The sequence below is a fragment of the Chelmon rostratus genome, chromosome 2, assembly GCF_017976325.1.
Source record: "Chelmon rostratus isolate fCheRos1 chromosome 2, fCheRos1.pri, whole genome shotgun sequence".
Classification (NCBI taxonomy): Eukaryota; Metazoa; Chordata; class Actinopteri; order Chaetodontiformes; family Chaetodontidae; genus Chelmon; species Chelmon rostratus.
Genome location: NC_055659.1, coordinates 27364336 through 27385178, shown reverse-complemented (window position 1 = coordinate 27385178; position 20843 = coordinate 27364336). Strand labels below are relative to the sequence as shown.

General features: G+C 43.3%; 1 protein-coding gene across 3 annotated transcripts in view; it reads right to left on the bottom strand.

Annotated features, from left to right (window-relative positions):
* The window catches only part of LOC121616471 (transcription factor SOX-13-like), a 43033-nt gene extending 25758 nt beyond the window's left edge, over positions 1–17275 (bottom strand). For 2 of the 3 annotated variants that reach the window (XM_041951251.1, XM_041951258.1), the window contains exon 1: positions 17019–17275. In XM_041951251.1, the coding sequence (XP_041807185.1) occupies positions 17019–17023 (5 nt within the window). In that variant the 5' untranslated portion in view covers positions 17024–17275. Of the gene's footprint in view, positions 1–16918; positions 16936–17018 lie in introns of those variants that run through there. The other variant, XM_041951266.1, reaches the window with a different exon arrangement.
* Between the last annotated feature and the right edge of the window lie 3568 nt (positions 17276–20843).

Below are 20843 nucleotides of genomic sequence, written 5' to 3'. Positions count from 1 at the left end.
GCGACACGCAGACAACAGAGGGAGACACACTCTCTGACTGACATTTTAACTGAGAGGTGAAGAAACTGTAGTTATTAAATCATTTGTTTTTTTCTGGTTCTCATTAAATCCTGATTTATGTTGCCCGTTTGAGTCAAAAAGAAACCAAAAATGGATTTGGGTTGTCTTAAACTCTACTTTTCAGCATGTTGTGATTCTCCTAGCTGAAGTAAGAAAACAGCTGTTGTCTGAAATGTCTTTGGTCCAGTGATAACACTTTGCTTTATTACTGCCGTCGCCTGTCGACACAGTGATGAAGAATGAAGTGCAGCAGGTTACTTGAGCTGGACAGCAATTTTGGACAACAAGGAACCTCAGAAAAAGAACAAACGTTCTGCCTCTCACGAACTCCTGTGTGCCCAAACTATGACTTAAACGTCTCCATCAGCCCAAGTCCACGAGGGGGCTGAGGGAAGGACCAACGACTGGCATCGACTCTATTATTGACTTGTGTGCGTTTGAGGACAAGATTCACAGAGTTGGCTGTTGTAATGAGCTCAGCGGTGTCAATTATTGATCCGAAGCGATCGCTCAATCAGTAAAATCAGGTAAAGTCAAGACTGATGCAAGATATGGAGACATATGCCACCAGTCAGTGGATATTTAGTCCAGAGCCTAGCAACTGCAGATTCAGAGCAGCTCTTGATAACAGCCAGATAATCGCTCCTCGGTCGGTCTTATTACAGCTGACAAAGAGCTTCCCCTCGCTAGTGACATTCAAAAGCAAACAAGAAAACGTAAAATTCAAACTCCTGAACTTTGAACACACACAGCACAGGTTTGTACTTGTTCATACACCTTTTATACTGTATTTTTTTTCTTTTTCTAACAGCTTTTATTTACCACTACCTGACTGACTTTTTACCGAAGTTCAAAAACAGCTTTTCCATGAAATCTCAAGGCCTTCCGAGAGAACACTCGCATTGAAAACGATGAAAAAGATCACACTGACAGACGAAGTCTCAAAGAGTCGTGCGTGTGCGCATGTTTGGGGTCTCGAATTTGTTTTTTGGAGAGGCCTGTAAGACGTCTGCATGCACACATGGCAGCAGACACACACGGATCTCAAACAAAGCTGCCTTGCGCTGCTGACTAGGCCTCATTAGAGAATGAGCTCTCAGGACTGGAGACACAAAAGCCTTGCCCTCTTCTCCGTTCCTTCCCCTCTCTTCCTCTGTTCTCTTGGCCTTTTGATGTCAAGGGTACTGAACCATATAGTGCGTAGTCCAAAGAATAAGCTCATCAAGAAAACACACTCAGTTTCCTCATTTTTTTGTGTTTTATCTTGCCCTGAGTGAGTGTGTGTGTGCTCAGAAGGGAGCACAGAGAGCTACAAGCCCTGATAAGGTGCTGTTGTTCTGCGGTCGCTGGTCAGTTCATCACACAAAGAGCAGTGTTGGGAACTCCAGCGCTGCGATTAAGTGATAGAGACATCACAAAGACTACATTTTACTCCCCTTTTCCTCTTGGAGTTCAGGGGCTGCCCCACAGAGGCCCACCCACTGAAGAGCTAGAAAGCGTGATGCTGATTCATTCACAGTTCTTCGCTGTCAGTGGCAAATGAATTGATACGGCTGTGGAACATTTTTGCCATATGATCACAGTTTCGGTCTCTGATCAAAAGTGCGTTTGTGTTAGGGAAATGGCAGCTGTAGTAAACCGGAGCTAGTTAGTCATACATCAGGGGTCATTTCTAATCCGAGTTATGCGTCTGGGATGAATGAGAGCGCATCCGCCCATACACACAGCCTGTTAATGTGTGACCAGCGGCAAAACAAGCAAAAAAAAAAAGTGTTTTATGTGTCCGCTTAACAAGGAAGAGGACGGAAACGCAATCTTTTTAAATGTAATAAAATTAGACACGAGTCCTGCTTTTACATGAGAGGAGAGGCCATGGAATTCATGCCCCAGCAGAGGTGTCGTCTCCTTTTTCTTTTTCAGATAAAAAATTTGGAAACGTGACATTTAGAGAGCACCGGTGGGTGTTATGAATATGGAAGAAATCAACAGTTAACTTGACGATTTACTCGTCCCGGCTGTGGTTGTAAAATCCATGGTAGCGTAGCCTTTCAACAAAGAACCCATTTCCACCCACCTGTACAACTATCCAGATAACATATCTGGATAATAAATGAGCCGATCTTGCCTTTGCATTTACACCTGGTGTTTGTCATGCTGTCCTCGCTGATCAGATCTCTCCTCGCTGCCAAAACTGCGCATGAGGAATTTGAGGTGGTGGCAGATCAGCCCCAGACTCCCTTAAAAAATCTCAGCGTTTTGGGAGTTGTTGACTGAGGGGAAACTATAAACGTTGCGAAAGGCTGTCTATGACTTTCATGCCCCCTCTTGTAAATCGGGTAAATATAATGCATTAAGTTATTCCTTTCTTTGTAGAAAACACATTGTGTCAGTTGTTCCCAGCGTGCCTGCATGTCGGCTACTCTGTGACTAGATTAATGATATGCCTTGTTAAAAGCGGATCCGCTGCAGTGAAACACAAGCCTTCGCGTATATCATTGATTTCCCACCCATCTTTCTTTAATTTTCACCGTCTCATCACATATTCGGGCCGAGTCCCTCTCAGCCTTCTCGCTTGCTCGTTCTTTAAATATGAACAACAACCTACTTTTCATGTTAGCTATAATATCTGTATTAATGTTTGGCTGCGTGCTGATGCCAGCACGTCATACCGAGCGCTAGCTTGGAGGTGATTTCAGCTGGTTACACTGAAGTACATTCATTATTAAGTTGCTTCGCTATTTCATACAAAATATAGTATGCAACGGTGTAGTCTGCTGTCTGCTCGAAGCAAAATGTTTGAAAGCTACCTCTTCTCTGCTAACCATGAAGGGACACAGGTTAGACTTTCCTGAGGACTTTCAATATTACTTTTCCATTTCCTTCATTTCACTGAAAAGTTCACATTTAGGGCTGAAGATGATTCATCAGTGATCGGCTACCTTCACACAAACTGCAGTCAGTCCTTCACTGCTGCCTTTTTTCACCATTCCTTCCTGCAACACTATGGCTAAGTTTTTCAAAAGACCCCACAGTGAACAAACTAGATTTTGACTCAGCCCTGACCACAAAGATAGGCTCACTTTCTTAAATAAAACTGCTAAGACTTGAGTGTGTTGTCAGGAGATCAGGGCCGACAATTTCATCTAGATCAAGTTCTCTCCAGGCTGCAGCCCCGCTCACTCGTACAGGAATGAGTCATCATTTGTTTGAAGCTGTATCCTCACGTCATATAACTTCAGTTTGGACTTTTGTTAAATAGCAAACTCAGTATGTTTATGCAGGAAAAGCGGGAAATAACAGATTTTAATGCTGATATGACTCCTGATTATTTGCATCACTTGACTTCAGTCAAAGCACCTTGACCTGCTCTGCACGGCTGCACTCTGCTCTGTGTCTTATTGACTGGCAGTTGTCAGGCTTGTGGTTTCTGTTTTGTTCATCTCTTTGTTTGGTGTGGTTTAGTTTCTACAGAACCGATACATGCAGATAGCAACAACTTTATGGTGTGTCAGCTTTGGTTTCCCTTTTGATAGTAACCTAACATCCAGTAGACACAACCCCAGTCCACACACACTCAGGTTCAGATGCTCCAAAACAAGAGGTAGAACATTGAGACAGTGGATGGTTTCAAGTACCTGGGCGTTCACCTTAACAATAAACCGGACTGGTCCCACAACACCGACGCCCTGTACAAGAGGGGCCAGAGTCACTTCCACCGCCTGAGCAGACTGAGGTCCTTCAGGGTGTGAAGGACCTCAGGACCTGCTCAGGACTTTTTCTGACTCTGTGGTAGCCTCTGCTGTCCTCTACGCTTTCGTCTGCTGGGCCCCGGGCAGCACAGAGCGGGTCAGGAAGAGACTGAACAAGCTGGTCAGGAGGGCCAGCTCTGTCCTGGGCTGCCCACTGGACTCTGTGGAGGAGGTGTGTGAGAGGAGGCTGTTGGCCAAGCTCACAGCCATCATTGACAACAACTCTCACCCACTGTAGAGGAGCTGAGCAGCTCCTTCAGTGGCCGACTGTGACACCCTCAGTGCAGGAAGGAGCGCTACCGCAGGTCCTTCATTTCCACCACTGTCAGACTGTACAACTCCAATGTATAGTTATTATGTGCAATAACCTTTGTTCTTCCTCTGATTACAAACATCCAAACATCCAAATCCACTACTGCTGGACAAAAGACACTTTCTACATTTTCTTCTTGAACTTACTGTACATATACCTTATTTTCTTTTTTTATTATTCTTTTTGTGGTTTGCACAGTTGTAATTTATTGCTCCTTTTGTTCTTATTTGAACCTTTATTGTTCTTATTTTGCACCTTATTGTTCCTATTGTTCTCATTTGCACCTCCATTTGCTGTTTGCACTGTTTTGTTTGTTCTGAAGAGCTTCTGTAAGAGTGAATTTCTCCATAGTGAGACAAATAAAGTCGAATCCACAGAATCTGAGGCTGTGTAATTAACTGTGGGAGACATATTTACAAAGTAGCATGTGATTTTGCTGTTCACCTAAAAATACACAAGGGTTATATAAACGAACAAGATGATTTGGAGAGGGGCCCTGTCAGATGGAGCAGCATGTGCGAAGCAGAAGGATAGACGCGTCTGAATACTGGCTGGAAGCGAGGGCCGCGGCCTTTACATTTCTATGCGCTCGTCCGACACAAGTGGCACAGCTATCTGTGAGGGTTTCACAAGAACAGAGGCATCACCGCACAGACAAGGACTTTAAAGTGATATGTGGAAGAGTCAGAGGACTATGCTGAGTAATTTTCCCAGTCAACAGGCGTAAGACTCGAGGTAAGTGCACAGTTCAGAGTTCACAGCCCCTCCAGACAGCGATGGACTGCAGCTGCTGTGGCGCTTTAATGCACTGCTTTCAAGCTCAGATTGTTTGTGATTTTCAGAGGAGTTTGTGTTTCAGTGTCAACAAGATACAACACAGGACAAGTCGTCCTGGTTGCGCGTGCATGGCTCAGTCTTTTGTTATTACTGTATGTGTCTGTCTCTACAGCTGCAGGACCTTTTTTTGAGCGAGGGGCGCCACAGAAAAACAGAAGAGACAATGTCAAACAAATGTGACAAAATGTATAGTAAAGCAATGACAATGAGGGAGCGGCACAGACACAGAGAGGCACACATCAACACAGAGGCACACGAGACACAAGAAAATATGACAGGAAACTATTAGAACAGCTGTCTTGCATTTTCTTCATGCAGAGATATTCAGACATAGAGTCGCATAAACGTAACTCATGGTCACATGGTCTATCGACTGTCCAATAAGAGCCTGTCAGAGCACAGAAGCCAAAGAAAGCAGCTGGCAGATTACTGAGCAACTGTTTTGTTAAGCGACGTGTGCACGGTAAGATGTATTGTGGACGGGGGGAAAAATACTGGATCAAGAAAAAAGTTCTAATATGTACGACCAGTAACCTGAAGACTTTTCGAAACCTGATGAAACAACACATTGTTCCACAGCACGACTAGTGGGAAAACCTTTTAGCTCAGTTTGATTCTTGTACCTTATTTGAATATCACACTTTTGCCACTTTTCATTTCTAATCCACCACATTTCAGATGCAAATATTGCACTTTTTACTACTTTCTTGACGGCTGTAGCTGCTAGTTATATGTCGCCTTGTAAATATAATCCATTGCATCAGATTCAACTACTCAGCAGTACACAAATTTTAAATCAAATTGGCTAAACATTGACCCAATAGAATAAAAAGACCACTAAAAAAAGACAGGTTAATGCATTAGTCATTATAAATCAGTAGAATAAAAACATTTAGTTACTGGGTACTTCCACAGACACTTTTCATTTAGTCAATTTTTCTGATAATTCATCTGTGCATTTACTTAATTTGGATGGAAGACTTTTATTCATAATAGATTATTTAAAGGTACGGTTTTGCCACTTGTACTAAATTAGAAGATCTGAATATGTCTTCAATGCCGTCGTCTATGAAAATGTCTTACAGTAAAAAACAAACAAGATGAAGTCACTGGCAGCTAGTTTCTGAACAATTTCAAAGCACACTTCATGTCTTAGATACGTGAACAGTTACATGAAACTGTAATCTGCTGTGTTTCCATCGTGCTCCACTACACTTCATAAGGCTCTCGCTCTGTCTCTGACCACTCTGCCTCTCTCTGCCTCTCTCTGAGGCTTTCTAAATAAGATGTATAAATAGGCTGATGACACAACTGCACCCTTCACAAAGACACCAAGGAGAGCGAAAAGAGAGGAGAACAGGACTCTGGCTTTAGTCACGGCCGCTTTATTCTTCTTCTTTTCAGAGGCGCAGGTTAAAAGGCAGCCATTTTTCTTTTCATGCCTCCCTCCCTCTCATCCCTCTTTCTCTCTCCCTCTCTCCCCCTCTCCCCCTCTCCCCCTCTCGTTCTCTGAAACAGGTCGTCTATTGTGGCGGCTAGCGAAAGGCTACTGTGGCATTTATCAGAGAGGAGGAGGAGGAAGAGGGGGGAGAAGACAAAACACAGCCCCAATAAAGAGATAGAACAAGAGAAAGGGAAGAAAGGATGTGTATGAAGGCCACTTTTTTTTTCTATTCCTTCACAAAGCCCCCCACCCCCATCCCCTTTCCACCCCCTGCTCCTTCAGGCTAGCTCAAACAAAGGGGGCCCGACTCTCACAATGTGCTCTCTCCTTCAGCCTGGCACACTTTATATCCTCACTCCATTCACTGTTGCTTCTTGAGAGCACCCACGTGTGCACAAAGCATGTGTGTGTGCATGCGTGTGTGTTTTATGGAGTTTGTAATGGTGGTAGTGGGGGTCTATGTTTGCTGAGGGTCTTATAGACCAAGGGGCCAGGGCTCTGAGGCGTTACTATGGAAACGCCTTTGAGCAGTAAGGAGCACAACAGGTGATTCTGCTGAGGGCCTGTTCGTCTCAGCGCTGAGACGGCAGGAGGTCTGCGTGTGTCTGTGTGCGTGTGCGTGCATGTTGTCTCACAAGTATAGCTGCTTATGCTACAAACAACTTAGCGCCATAGTTCTTAACCAGCTCCAATAAGCTGGAGATCATGTCTGAAGTTGCAGTCTGACCACCGTAATGACATGTGTGCCTGGCTTCGCACACAGGTCCAGCCCACAGGCCTGACTGCACAGCCGATACATCTGGATAGAGTCTGAAAATAGCAAAATATAGGAGGAACACTGATGGAAATTGTTTTTAATTTGTTAGCGGTAACAAGAGTCAGGAATCAGTCGATTCTAACAGAAAGGCGATGCAAGAGACAAGAAGAACGGCGAACGCAGGGCCTTGAGCTATTGAGGGAATACGTGAAAATGTATATTTCAAACAGCTGTAATGGATGTTTTATAATAATGTGCTGTATTGTCGGTCAGCGTGAATGTGGTCTCTCATGGCAAACCCACACAGAATTATCCCCTTTCTTTACCGAGCTTTATAGTGAGTCTCATCTTATTGTGTAGCTGTGCGGCTGCAGCTTCGCTGTTTTGGTTCCCTTTCACTGGAAACCTCACCACTGGAGACCGATAGCCGGCTAAACAGGCGAGAAAAAAGTTTCTAATTTGGAATTCATATCTGAACACTTTCCTCCGCGGTACAAAATCATCGCCTTTTTGAAGACAACACAAGGAATAATAGCCCATGCAGAAAACTAGATTTCCTGTCGTCTTTATGCATTAGGTGAGTAAGACTGATGAAGACCAGTCTGACTTTCTTGTGTCCGTTTGTCCACCAGCTAATTTTCAAAGGATAAAGCTCATGATTTATGTTTTTCTTCTTGTGGGAAAGACCTAAACTAACAGTGACTCGATCCTACTAAGACGATAGCCACAGACCTCCATCAACTATTAAAAACTCATCAGTGAGCCTCACCGGCACTGGGTGACACGCTCTTTCATTACCATGAACACACAGTGTAGTTTATCTTGACTCAGTCTCACGTACGCCGTCCTGATGTCATGAATACTCACAAGAGCACCAAACACAGATTCATCTGCATCTGAAAATAGTCCCTACCAAACACGATGTACCATTTACTGCCGTTTGAGTAATGTTTGCTAAAAAACGACAGAGTCCAGCAGTTTCAGGAAATGACTTAGTTTTTGTTAAAACAGACACTACATATTTGTGAGTCCTCTCTAAAGATCTGGATCTTCAGTGGGGACCTGTGGGCTTGGGGTTGAGCGCTGCAGACACTGATAGAGATTATTAGAGATCATTAACTCAGCTCAGCTGTGTATTTAATAACAAAGAGAAAGAAGGTGGCAGTAATGTTTATCATTCAGAACTATGATTCTGGAGCAAAATAATATATTTAGAATAAAGAAAATGCACCAGCTGCAATTCTCCTTTTTAATTCTGGAGCCTTTTCCTGTTAAACACGACTGAACACGACATAGTGTTTTAGAATTTGAGCAGAAAGTTCACCGCTCTGTGCACAGTGCGCAGGGGTCTTTGTTTTTAGAGGTGAAAGCCTGATAAAGTATGTCACATACTGAAATTTATCTGGGTGGTTTCTCCTTCAATTGTGTTACACTTCAGCAAATGATAAAGCCAAGACACATGAAAAAGAATTAAAACATGGAAAAAAAAAAAATCCTTATCAGAAGGAACAACAGTGAGCTGCCTCAGAGCGGCAAACACAGGAAGAGTTATAAGAACATTTGAGGGTTTATAACGAACGTATGTTGCAGGACGGTGAAATTTGCTCATCTACCGTCCGCCTCTGCCTCTGCTGAGATATACATCTTGTAAATTCCCTTCACATTCCTATTGACTTTACAGGCCTGATCACACATTACTAAAGTGGTAATTAAGAATGGGGGACATGACGGGGACGGAGTTCTCTCACTGTCTCACTGCACAGGAAAAAGTGATCGCATGACTTTCAGCACATTATCGTGTTCAGATCCAGTGAGAGGAAGATAAAATGCAGAAAAGCTGCTGTGACATCCTCTGAGCTCCGTGTGAAACATGTGTCGCTTTCCTGAAAGAATGACGTGTAGAAAAGAAAAAGACGCTAAAGAGACACCGGCCTCTGAAGACAGTCGTAGTTCATAGAGATGTGAGGGCAGACGTGTTTTAAATGTTGCACAGCACAGCAAATATTAGAGTCAAACAGGCAACCAACTTATACAAAGCAGCCACATACTGTCGCTTCAGATTTCACTGATTTTGAAAGGAAATGCAAATCATGACACACCGTGCTCTGGAAGAAACAAACGGTCTCTGGTCACTTGCAAATGACCACACGCACGTGCACACACAAGCACAGCTAACAAACAGCTATAGAGTGGGAGTCTTGTGTGGGGGGGTTAAACCTACTTAAGGTTTCAAGTGACAACAGAGGCACGTTGTTTGAGCCCAGAGGGAAAAGTCATGTAAATGAACCAGGAAACTGCAATGTGTTTATTTGTGTGCGCAGAGGTCATGCACCAATAGAGTGTTCGTGAAATTTTCATGATTGGCGCAGAAATAAACAAATCGCCTGGAAAAAGGATGGCCAAGAAGCTGATCGTACCTTTATCTTCAGTCAACGGCGGACAAAATAACACCTGTTTGTGCGCTCTTCTCTGATGGCAATGCAAATCTGTTGGTTAACATAGAAAAAGTGGTAAAAAAGGAGATGCAGCATTCTAAAAGGCCAGCATAGCCCCTTCGTCACTGCGGTCATGTGAAACGTCAAATTCTGTAAGTTTTGACGTAAACAGTCTTATCTTTTCATTTCTTTATTATGCCTCCATCTAACTCAGTCGCATTTTTTTCAATTTAGGCTCCACATTCATCCAGATCATTGCAACACAAAACAGTCTTTCCTCTCTCTAAAAGCTGTTTAAATTAAGAGGCAGGACTTATATAAGGCATATAGCCCTGCTCTTTAATGCCCTGTATGCTACAATACAGGGCCGTTATGTGACGAACATAATGGGAACAGTGACACAAAAGGAAGCCGTAGTTATGGTACTGTGACAAACATCAGGAAAAAAAAAACACATACTTCCTAACAAAAGCTCCCCTCTCAACTCTATATTTAATGAAACACACCTTACTCCTGTAGGAGCTTGTATTTTCACATTGCGTGCTGAATGAACACTCATGCACTTAACACTGGCATGCCTGCACGCACACACACAAACACACACACACAGGCACAGAAAAGTTCAGAAAACTCAAGTGCTTCTTTTTTTCTTTCTTTCAGGGATTAGAAAGTGTTCGAAAGTGGCATGAGAAATGCAAGGCTGTGGTTCAAGGATGCTTCCGTTCTTTCTTCTTCATAACTGATTTACAGCTGTTGATAAATAGCCTGCCGCGGCTGAAAGCGCGGGCTTTAGTCCTGCATTATTAGTGCGTTATTATGAGCTTATGACAGCATTCATGGACGAGCGAGTGCACATTCAAAGCACAGCTGGCAGAATGCAAATGCACTCTGCAACGGCATGTGCATGACAGAGTGAGATCTTACGAATAGCTATTCCAAATCCCCTTTTAATCTTCAGCTTCGTATGACAGAAACCTAAACACGTGAATACTACGTTACTGCGTTCAAACACGCGCGCTCGCACACAGAGACAAAAAAACAAAGGCGTGAAAAGCCTACAAGATGTTTAACCTTGCGAGCACACAGGCAAACAAATCTCGCTCACATCACTGAGGCTTGTTAAAGAGTTTGCCGCGCGTAAAGCAGGAATCTTACCTTGGAGGTGTGTGTGGATGCTTACAGTGTGCGTGCAGCTGCTGCTGTCTCTACGTGTCTCTGAGAGTAGCCCATCACCAGTTTAAGACTTTATCACCGCCCAGCCTGAGCCGCTGTTTGCCACAGTTGTGTGTGTGTGTGTGTGTGTGTGTGTGTGTGTGTGTGTGTTTGTAGAGGTGTGTGCTTCCTATGAAGTTCACATCTTGTTTCTTCCCTCTGCCAAGGCAACAGGTGGAAAGTGTCTTTAAAAAGTCCCGCGAAGAATGAAGAGAGGAGGTGTAAAGATGAGGCAACGGGAATCAAAGAACCTCTCCACCTTTGTGTTCCCTTCAAAAGAGATGATTTCTAAGAGCCTCTCCTGACACGCTTAACATCTCCGCTTATAATTACTGCTCTCGCTCACCCCGTTTGATTCAAAGATTAAAAAAAAAAAAAAAAATGAAGACGAGGTGCATCTTGGCACTTAAAGGATGACCAAGACATTCTCACATCAGCCAGTTCTTACAAAAAGAAGCGTTTTCGCAGCTCTCACACTAAACGTACTGCATTTTGTCTTTGTGATGCTGACACACAGAATCACTATGGGCTACGTTCAGGGGTTATATGTCCCAACGAGAGGCGAACAGGCTGTTCCATAATGCAAAAGAGGACGCGGTGAGGTACACAAACTGACTGTGATATCACGCTCTTATCAAGGATGTAGTGAAGAATTAACTTGAATTATCTGCACTTTCCACTTTATCAGTCACAGAACAGAAGAGAATCACCTTTACCACCTATGAAGCCTGAACAGAAACATGAATTCAGAGAGTTTTTGACACCGCAATAAGTTGCATCAAACTACTGTCGCCGCCTCTGCAGCATCTCTAAGTAACAGACCGTCACAGCTTTAAAATACAGCCACAGCTGCCAAGTGTTTGCTGGATTCCTGAATCTTTTTGGCAATAAACTATCAGAGGGTAGTGAAAAACGTCCATCACAATTTCCTAGAGCCCAAGGTGACATGCTGAAATGACTTGTTTTGTCTGGCCAACAGTCCGAAAACAAAGATATTCTGTCTAGTGTCATGTAAGACAAAGAGAAGCAGAGAAGGCTCGCACATGTGAAGCTGAAACTAGACAATTTCTACCATTTTTTCAAAAAGCCGAAAGTTGCAGATTAATTTTCTGCTGATCAATTAATCAACTAATCCCAATGCATTCGCTTTAATGCTGCTGGTTTGCAGACAAAGACTTTTTTTCCTTGTTACCAGCACATCGTCTACCCAAAATAATTTTTTCCATTTTCTCCTGAAACAACACTCAGTCGTGCACGTGGGCAAATTCACTCAAACATCTCATACTACAGCTGGATAGCAAAGTAAAACTAGCAAGCATCTCAAAGCAGGTCCCAGTAGTTGCCTGCCACAACCTGAAAATGGGGGCTGCCTGTTTGGGCTGTTTGATAAGCTGATCAGCTGCACGCCATCAACAGAACGCACAGCGAACTGATTGCTGTCCAAAAGACACTTTCTATATTTTTTCTTAAACCCACTGTAGGATACCTTATATTCTTTATTTTTTTTATATCATTTTTGAAATTCTTTTTGTGGTTTGCACAGTTGTAATTTATTTGTGGTTTGCACAGTTGTAATTTTATTGTTCCTATTGTTCCTGTTCCCCGTGTGTTCTGAAGAGCTTCTATGAGAGTGAATTTCTCCATTGTGACATTAATAAAGTCTTATCTGATCTAATCTAATCTCAGCCAGCAGAGTCCACGAATCACCTGCCTGTAAACATGCACACGATGCAGCTACTGTCACCGATGATGTTGTCTGGATGCTCGAGGCAAGGCGGCTTTTGAGTGTGTGTGTTCCCATTATCAGTATGAAGTCAAAGGTTACTGTCACAGGACTGGTCCATGTCCTCATGGAGGAAACGATTAACACACACAACACACACTAGAAACAAAACTTGCAGGATCCAGATCTACCTGTGACCGGCACATACATGAGCCTGTTTGTTGCTTGAGTTTGAGATGTTTGAACTCCTCATCCACACCTGGAGGGACACACAAGTCTATTTGTAGTGAGTTTGTTTTCTGTCCACTTGTTCATGCTGAAAGTGGAGGACTCCAAGCTGGTTTCTGGAGGGGTGGCAAGTGTGGTAGAAGTATGACTGGGGTTTTGTTAGAAAATAAATACTTATGTAATAATATGAATGTATGTTTGTATGTATCTGTTGAAATTCCCTGTATTTTTTCACAATATATATCACAGAATATCTCATCCACAGACTCCACAGCGAGCGAGCGGGCATGTTCATGATGTTTCATGATGCAACAGGTGCTGTAAACAAAACGCTGCGTCCTTTTCGTGTCATGTCCTGCCTCCTGCACACTCTACTCAGGCGCCACCCCTCGCCTACACCGAGCAAAGCAACTAACGACTACTTTGATAATTAATGAATCTGTTCATTATTACCTCAATTAACTGCTATTAAGTGAATAAAAACAAAAGGCCGCATTTTATTATGTCCAGCATTTCAGAAAACAAAACGTATTTGTCGTCTTATTGTGCAAGGTTTTTTCAAACAACTTGGCAAGGCGAGTACAGAGAAGGCCACTGCAATAAAGCAAGTTAAATAAATGGATGTTGGGGAAAGTAACTAATATATATTCGATCAGATGTTGCTCAGGTTTCTGTTTCTGAAGTCAAGGATTCACTTTAGACTGTCACTGACTAATGGCCTGAAATATTCCAAAAACTCACAGACAAACATACGATTATGGATTAATTTATAAACAAACATTATGGACAGAAATACCTTCTGTCTGCTTCATCTGCGTTTTGTGATTGATCAAGCTTTATCAGGGGCATTAGCTTTATCAAACACTAGCTTTAAAAGTCCTGGGCAGTTTGTGACACACTCAATCATGGCTGGAAAATTGGATTGAAATCATCAAAACAACATTTAAATGTTCTTTTTTTCAATGGCATTATACTGTATTTCGCAATGTGGCAAATCTATGCAAAATCAGGGCTGCAATTAACATTTATTTTCATTATTGACTAATTTGTCAGTTATTTAAAGGTAAAAATGCCAGAAATCAGTGAAAACCTTTGATAAGTTCATGCATTCAGATGTTATGTTCTGTCCAAAGTAATAAAAGTAGCAAATTGTAGCAAGACCGATCTGGAATTTTTCTTAAAAAATGAATCAAGTGATTAATTGATGATCAGATTGTTGCTGATTATCCGCCAGTCAAATCAGTTCAAAAAATCTACAACTTCAATAACTAATTCTTAGTCACTAATTTGGAGGGCACACAATGATTTTGAATCCTCTCCCAGCTCTACGCTCAGTCTAGTTTTTTTTTTGGTGGCGTATTAAGTAAGCAGTGAAAAGAAGAAAATGCGTGAGATAAATGATGAGAAGTGTTAATGCTGAAGTTTCAGTGAGAGACGAGGAGTGTGGATGAAAGTGTCAGCGTGTTTATCGGTCAGTCAACCAGCTGAGTGTTCTAACGTTCACAGTTCTTACGATTCTTCCAGAGGAGACAATGCACCCAGAGGGTTTTATTTAAAGAGATCATAAGGCTTTCCCGGACCCAGCATTGTTCTTTGTCATTGGCTTGGCCTCACACTGCGCTAAAGGAGAGGCTGAGGAGTATACACACACACACACACACACCATTCTCCATTGTGGTGTTCCTCTGTGGACTCCTGGTTCAATAGGATTCAGAGAACAATGTCCAGAGGATATAGGAGGTCAGGAGGAGAGAGGGGAAGAAACCTTTGTCTGCTCTGCTGCCCTTATGGAGATGTCTGATGTGTAAGACATGGTGCACACACACGCACACACACACATTATCACTTCAAACACTGACAAGAACAAGCCGCTTAGAAAGCAATGCACCAAATTCAAAAGTCCAACACAGGTATGAACAATATGCTCAAAATAGTACATGGCTAGGTAGAGTCCATTATTTTCTACATCAGAACGCTGTGGAGTGCATTATAGTCATCATAACGTGGCTGCTGCAAAAAAATGTCATCCACTTTCTGGAAACCCATGGCCTGTTACAGCCCAGGTTTATGCCCCTCATGTATTACCATTACAGCCCAAACGATATCGGATTTCTGAGGCTATCAATATTTGGGAGTTTAAGAAATCCGGTACGGGCTGATTTAAACAAATAACATAAACAATTTCAAAGCGGATCCTTTACATTTGTGTTTGTTTTTATTGCGACCACGATCAGACCATTTAACAGTGTAAAAATAATCTTGTCAACGCTCTCTGGCAGGTACACCATGCACCAGTGACACTGTTCCCAGATGACATGGTTTGACATGTCTGCGCTGTATTTTCTTGTCACTTTTCAGCCAACATATACACCAATACTGACATATGTGCAGTGAGCTGAGATCGTCAGTGTAGCTCCAATTCAATTCACAAAGCTCTACTGCTGTTCTAAACATAGATAAACATTAAAACGTAGATAAACAGTTGACTACTATATTCTGTGGCTATGATGTGAGACATGATAGAGTTAAACATGGCTGACAGAGACAGAGTCACCTTTCGTCCTGCATGAACCCATTCACCTGCAAACACAAAGCTCCAAAGGTGAGGGGCAGGGGGGGGAGAGGTGAAGGGTGAAATGCCAAACCACACCAAGGGATTATGCTCTGTCTGAGTGTGTGTGTGTGTGTGTGTGTGTGTATGTGTGCGTGTGTGTGTGCGTGTGTGTGTGTGTCAGACAGAAAGGAGAGGTGTATAGCACATACTATACAGTGACAGCAGGCTCTTTGCTTTACATCAGCGCTGCTCCCTCCTGTTCCTCACTGTGAAGATCAAAGAGCATGATGGGAGCGTGTGCATGCACGTTGGAGTATAGAGAGATGCAGCATTACTGTCCTTCTAATTAGCTGAAGATATAAATAAAGAAACAAACCCAATGAAACACAAAGAAATGAAAGGAGTGGGTCCAGCGGTAGGGGGTGTGAAGATGGGAGCAAAGAGCGAACAAGGAAATAAAGGAGATTGACGGAGAGAAAGGTCAGGGACTCCCCACTGACGGACAGCTTTGTATGCAGCCAACCACTGTAAAGACGAGCATGCGCGCACACGCGTGCACACTCGCACAGAGCTACAACTTCACTGTTCAGTGTGACTCCCGCTGTGGCAGAATGCCCACAAGCTTTTACACACTTTGTTCTCTGCGCTGAGACCGAGCTGTAACCTCTGAACTGGTCCCAGACCTGCTGTCCATCCGTCTGCGTACAGAGGTCCCACGAAGGGCCTCCTAAACCAGGACAACCTCACTACTGATCCACCAACACCATAGGCAATTTCTGACCCTTTCCACATGCTCCCAGGGCCCCTGACTGTTTTAAAGGACCCTTAGGTGGGACCCCGACCACCACTGACCTCCCATGCTTTAAATATTACACGAAGAGTCACCATTTCATCCTGAGCCTTCTATAAAGTGCGTTTCTAAACTGACAAGATGCAATTAATCCTTAAAAATGTGACCACCAGATCAACTTCTCTCCCTTCTGAAACTGGATGAAGTTCTAATGATCCATTAGCAGATGAGCTGAGGTGAAGAGAAAAAGAAGGTGTTGAAGTCTGTGGTAAAATGTTGACTCCTGTGCCTATTCTCAGTGAACCTGCTGATATACGCTCATTTGCATCTGCCAACAGAACTGAATTCATCCTCATCATCGCCATCACCATCACCATCATCTCGCCCCGCTAGATAACTGTGCAAGCTGCCAGCAGCGCAGTGCAGCTTCGTCAGCCTCTCATGTCTGGCACATCCAGAGGGAAAAATAAAGATGTGACAGGAGCGAGTCAAAGAGCGGATGGAGTTGCCGGTGGAGGACTCGGTTCAAGTCACACTAATCTGGTTGATGTCAAGCAAATAGGAAAGTTTTTTGGAAGTTGCAAATTCACGGCTGGGGTGGATTTGCAACCGCAATCAACAACAAACACACATCCACCCCTGACGCTCCGGACGCGTCTGAAAGTTTGGAAGCAAACGTTACGCGACACAAAGACTTGCAGCGAGTTGCGATCAGCCTGAGATCCCTCACGGCTGACCGACTCGTTCATGACAAAGCTGCGTTTTCACGTGAAAGCGCGTTTCGAGCGCGCTGACACCGATCGAGGCTTCACTCACCAGTCCCGGTGCGCCCTGAGCTCTCCGCCAGAAAAAAAAAAAAAGAAAGAAACAAAAACTTCCGTCCTGCTCCTCTTCCTCTCCCGCGTTAATTCCTCACCGCATTCACGGCGCGGTGGCTCGGGACAGAGGCTGCTCGGTGCGTGCGCGGACTTCTCTGCTCCGGTCCGGTCCGTCACAGTGGAGAGAGCCGGCTGCTGCTGCTGCTGGTGGTGGTGGTGGTGGGGGTGGATGACGGCTGGGAGTGCAGAGGCAGGCGGAATACTGCCGCGGTGCGTAACGTGAACTGTTTTGGAGGCAGAGAGCGCAGCCCCGCTCCCCCTCACTCCGTCCCGGTGACTTTCTGTCTGCCGCTCTGCTTCCCAGCACTCACCGTCCGCAGCCCTGCCGCTCACCTCCCACTTAAAGGGAGAGGGGCTGATTTCCAGGTGGTGACGGACACGGAGTGAAAACCAGAAGGATCATCTGTCACTGGCTGCTTGTCATATTAACACTCGGATCGATCAGAGTATCGATCGCTAGTTATTGGTTTGTTCCCATCAGTTGTCAGCCTCTTGTCCTCCTTTGGATCCATATCCAATCCGATATCTACTCCCAATACTGATTACTTCACTTCAGTCTGCTGCCAACGCGGATAATGTGATTATTTTCACTATCGAATCATCTGCTGGTGCTTTTTTTTTCGGTTAATCGATAAGTTGCTCTATTTCGAAAACGTCACAAAATAGTGAGAAACGCAACAATCACAAGTTTCCAGGTTTGCCAAGGTTGCGTCTTCAGATGTCTTAGGGACTGTATGAAAATTATTAGAGGGGCTGGTGGTGAGATCATAATTCATTAGAAATATTAAGATTTTTGCTAAAGAGAGGGCAGTGTGATGTTCGTTGGAGAGCAGTATTTGTTAGAAAGTGGCTGAGAGTTTGATTAACATGGCACATCACATGTCACCACCATCTTAAATTATCTATGCTTTTCCTCTTCTAGCTACCTGTTGTTAAAGGAGTTTTATCAACTCAACACTTATATAATATCATCAGACATTTTTACACAGTCCTTTGTTTTGTCTGACAAGGAGCCAAAAACTGAAAAATATTCAGTCAGCAATGATAGAAAACACCAAAAGGCTAAAAATCCTCACAATGGAGAAGCTGGAATTAGCAGATGTTTGCTAGTTTTGCGTAAGGAATGAATTTAGCAATGATTGATTATCAAAGCACATAATTTTCTGTTGATCAGCTGATGGATTAATCAGTTAATTGCTTCATCTCTTCTAACTAACTAACCTCTTATAAGTATATTACAAAAAGAAGTTTTCCAGTTCCCCCACAGCAGTTTGTATTCTCTGCTAATACTTTTGGTTTCACTTTTCACCTGAAAAACATCTGCTGCCACCCAAATATTACAAAGATGAACAGAATTTCACTTGCGCTGCTCAAAGCAACAAAATAAATGACATTTGACAAACTCAACAGCATTGTGTATCTGCAGGGAAAATATTCCATAATTCACAAACCTCAAACTTGTTTGTGACCTTGCGACAAAAAATACCAATTCTCTGTTTCTAACAAAAACATTTGAAAGTTTAAGCAGAGTAATCATTTTCCTCCTAAAGGCAGGATGCTTTTGAGGTTTTCCAATATTATTTAATGCCTTGAACACAACAAACAAACTTCCATTTCACCTCCATTTCTGACCAGCACCTCTCAGTGCCAAACAGTCCAAACCTGAGCAAACTACTAGCACGAGTAGAAGCAACTTGATTGTAGAAATTAGATGAAATTACAGATTAATCACTTCACTTCTCTGCTCAAGTTCCCCATAAATTCAGGACAACTGTTTGCACACTGTGTGACAGCATTGTATTAAGTTCACCGAATAGTCTGCATGCACTCAACAAGGAATGGCATATTCAAACCCAAAGCCACATTATATATATGTCATATCTCTTATTTCATTTGCTGTATCTTTGAATTCAGTCAGATCAGGAAGACAGACTTTGAAATAAAATTCTGCAGTTTTAAATTACCATTTCTAAACTGTGTCCACACCAGGGTGGATAAAGTAGAAATTGTGGTTTGAGTCATGTTTTTGTCCAGACAAGTGTTTTCAGAGGGTTTTTACAACTGTATAAGTTTGCCACTCATGGCAAAATAATACTCAAACACTCAAAGGTCCATAGAAGTGATGCCAACGTGTTGGATTTTCTGTTGAAACAGGCCATTGAGGCATCAGTCTTAAGAGGGAATGTGCCCCACACATGTGATTCCATCTCCTGTGTGGGTGAAAAATAAATACTTAACTGAGCAACAACGGACTATGAACAGAGTATAAGTTATTAGAATGCAGTTCCCTGTGCTTATTTGTATGTGATTATGTAATGAACAGTCTGATGGTTTGATGCTTCCCCATGTCCAAACACTGTGGATCAGTGCTTCCATTGCTCCACTGTGCAAATTTACAGATAAAGGTTGAAGAAAATTGAAATTAAGGGTATGCCAGAAACAAGTTTGCACTATCTATGTGACATCCAACTACACTGGAAGGCAAATGTGCTTGTAGGTGTCCGAAACAGCTGCATTTTAAGGTGGAGGGCAAAGCCAGGCATCAATGAGAGGGGTGCAGGTAAACATGGGGGAACACTTTCTCAGGCAGCTGAAAGGCCTCCTGAAAGGTCGTCATAGTGTCACACTCACTCATTCAAACGGAAAGTGACAGAAACAGTGTCACAAATGAAAAAGGAGAGCTTCAGAGGTTAAGTTCAAACCCTGCTTACCTTTCCACCTCCACACCTGGCCAATCACTGACTGTGTGTTTGTTGGGGAGGGGGTTCAGAAGCTGTTTGATTATGTGACAAGCACTTATGATGGAGAACACTGTCTTCCAGGAGATCCTTCCAGAGCAAATGTTCCTGTATGAGGTCGCTACTGGAGATCAAGCACCCATTTCTTGGGCTCTTTGAAGCTCTTCTTCGTCCTCCTCCTCCTCCCCTGATGGTGGTTATAGGAGACAGCACAATGGTACCTACAGTATTACTGCAACAATCACTGGTTGGAACATTATGGCCATCACTCTACCTGGTTCCCTCTCCTCTGATCATTTGCTGCTTGTTTCAATATACATGATCAAACAGTATTTGTTGTCATTGACGACTGGCCTGTTTTTTTCTGTTATCAGAGGACTCTTCAGGTATAGAATACGAATTTGATCAAGGTTTAACTGACTGTTTATCAGTCACACCTGAAGAATTGTCTCACAGCAGAAACAGAGAGATGTCATATGGCAACCCCTCCTCTCTGAACTGTTTCTTAACATTTCTGCTAAGTGGAAGTGTTGTTGCACTTTGTCCATGATTGTGAAAACTTGTCAATCATACGCCAGCGTTTCCACACAGCTCAGTGTTCAGTGGTGGAAAATGCCGGCTTAATGCTGGAAAGCCAAAACTGTGACTAAAAGATGCATTTTTTAAATGCATTTGCATTAGCGTGGACATCTTGTACAGTAAGCTTGTCTTATTTGCATCTGTGTGAATAACGCTGGCAGCGACGGAGGCAAAGAAGAGAAACGAGCTCACAGAATGTCAGAAAAATGCGACTGAAGAAGTGAAGACCTCGTATCAAGAGAGGAAGAAAGAAAGAAAGGATCGGTGAGGTCATGGGAGTGCACACGGTGAGGAGGAGATAAAAGGAGGCGCGGCTCTGTAGGGACAGAGAGAGATAGAGAAAGAAAGAGAGGGACAAAGAGAGGAGGAGAGAGAACGAAAGAGAGGGAGAGGACGAGGTGGAGAGAGCTTGGCTGTGTATTGGGGGAGCTGATGTGCCATTTCTAATCCCTCCTGTTCGTGGCTTTGTGCCGTGGCCCAGCAGGAAGTGGGAGCTGGGCAGACAACAATTAACAAAAGAGCTGTGAAGAATACAATTAGCCATCA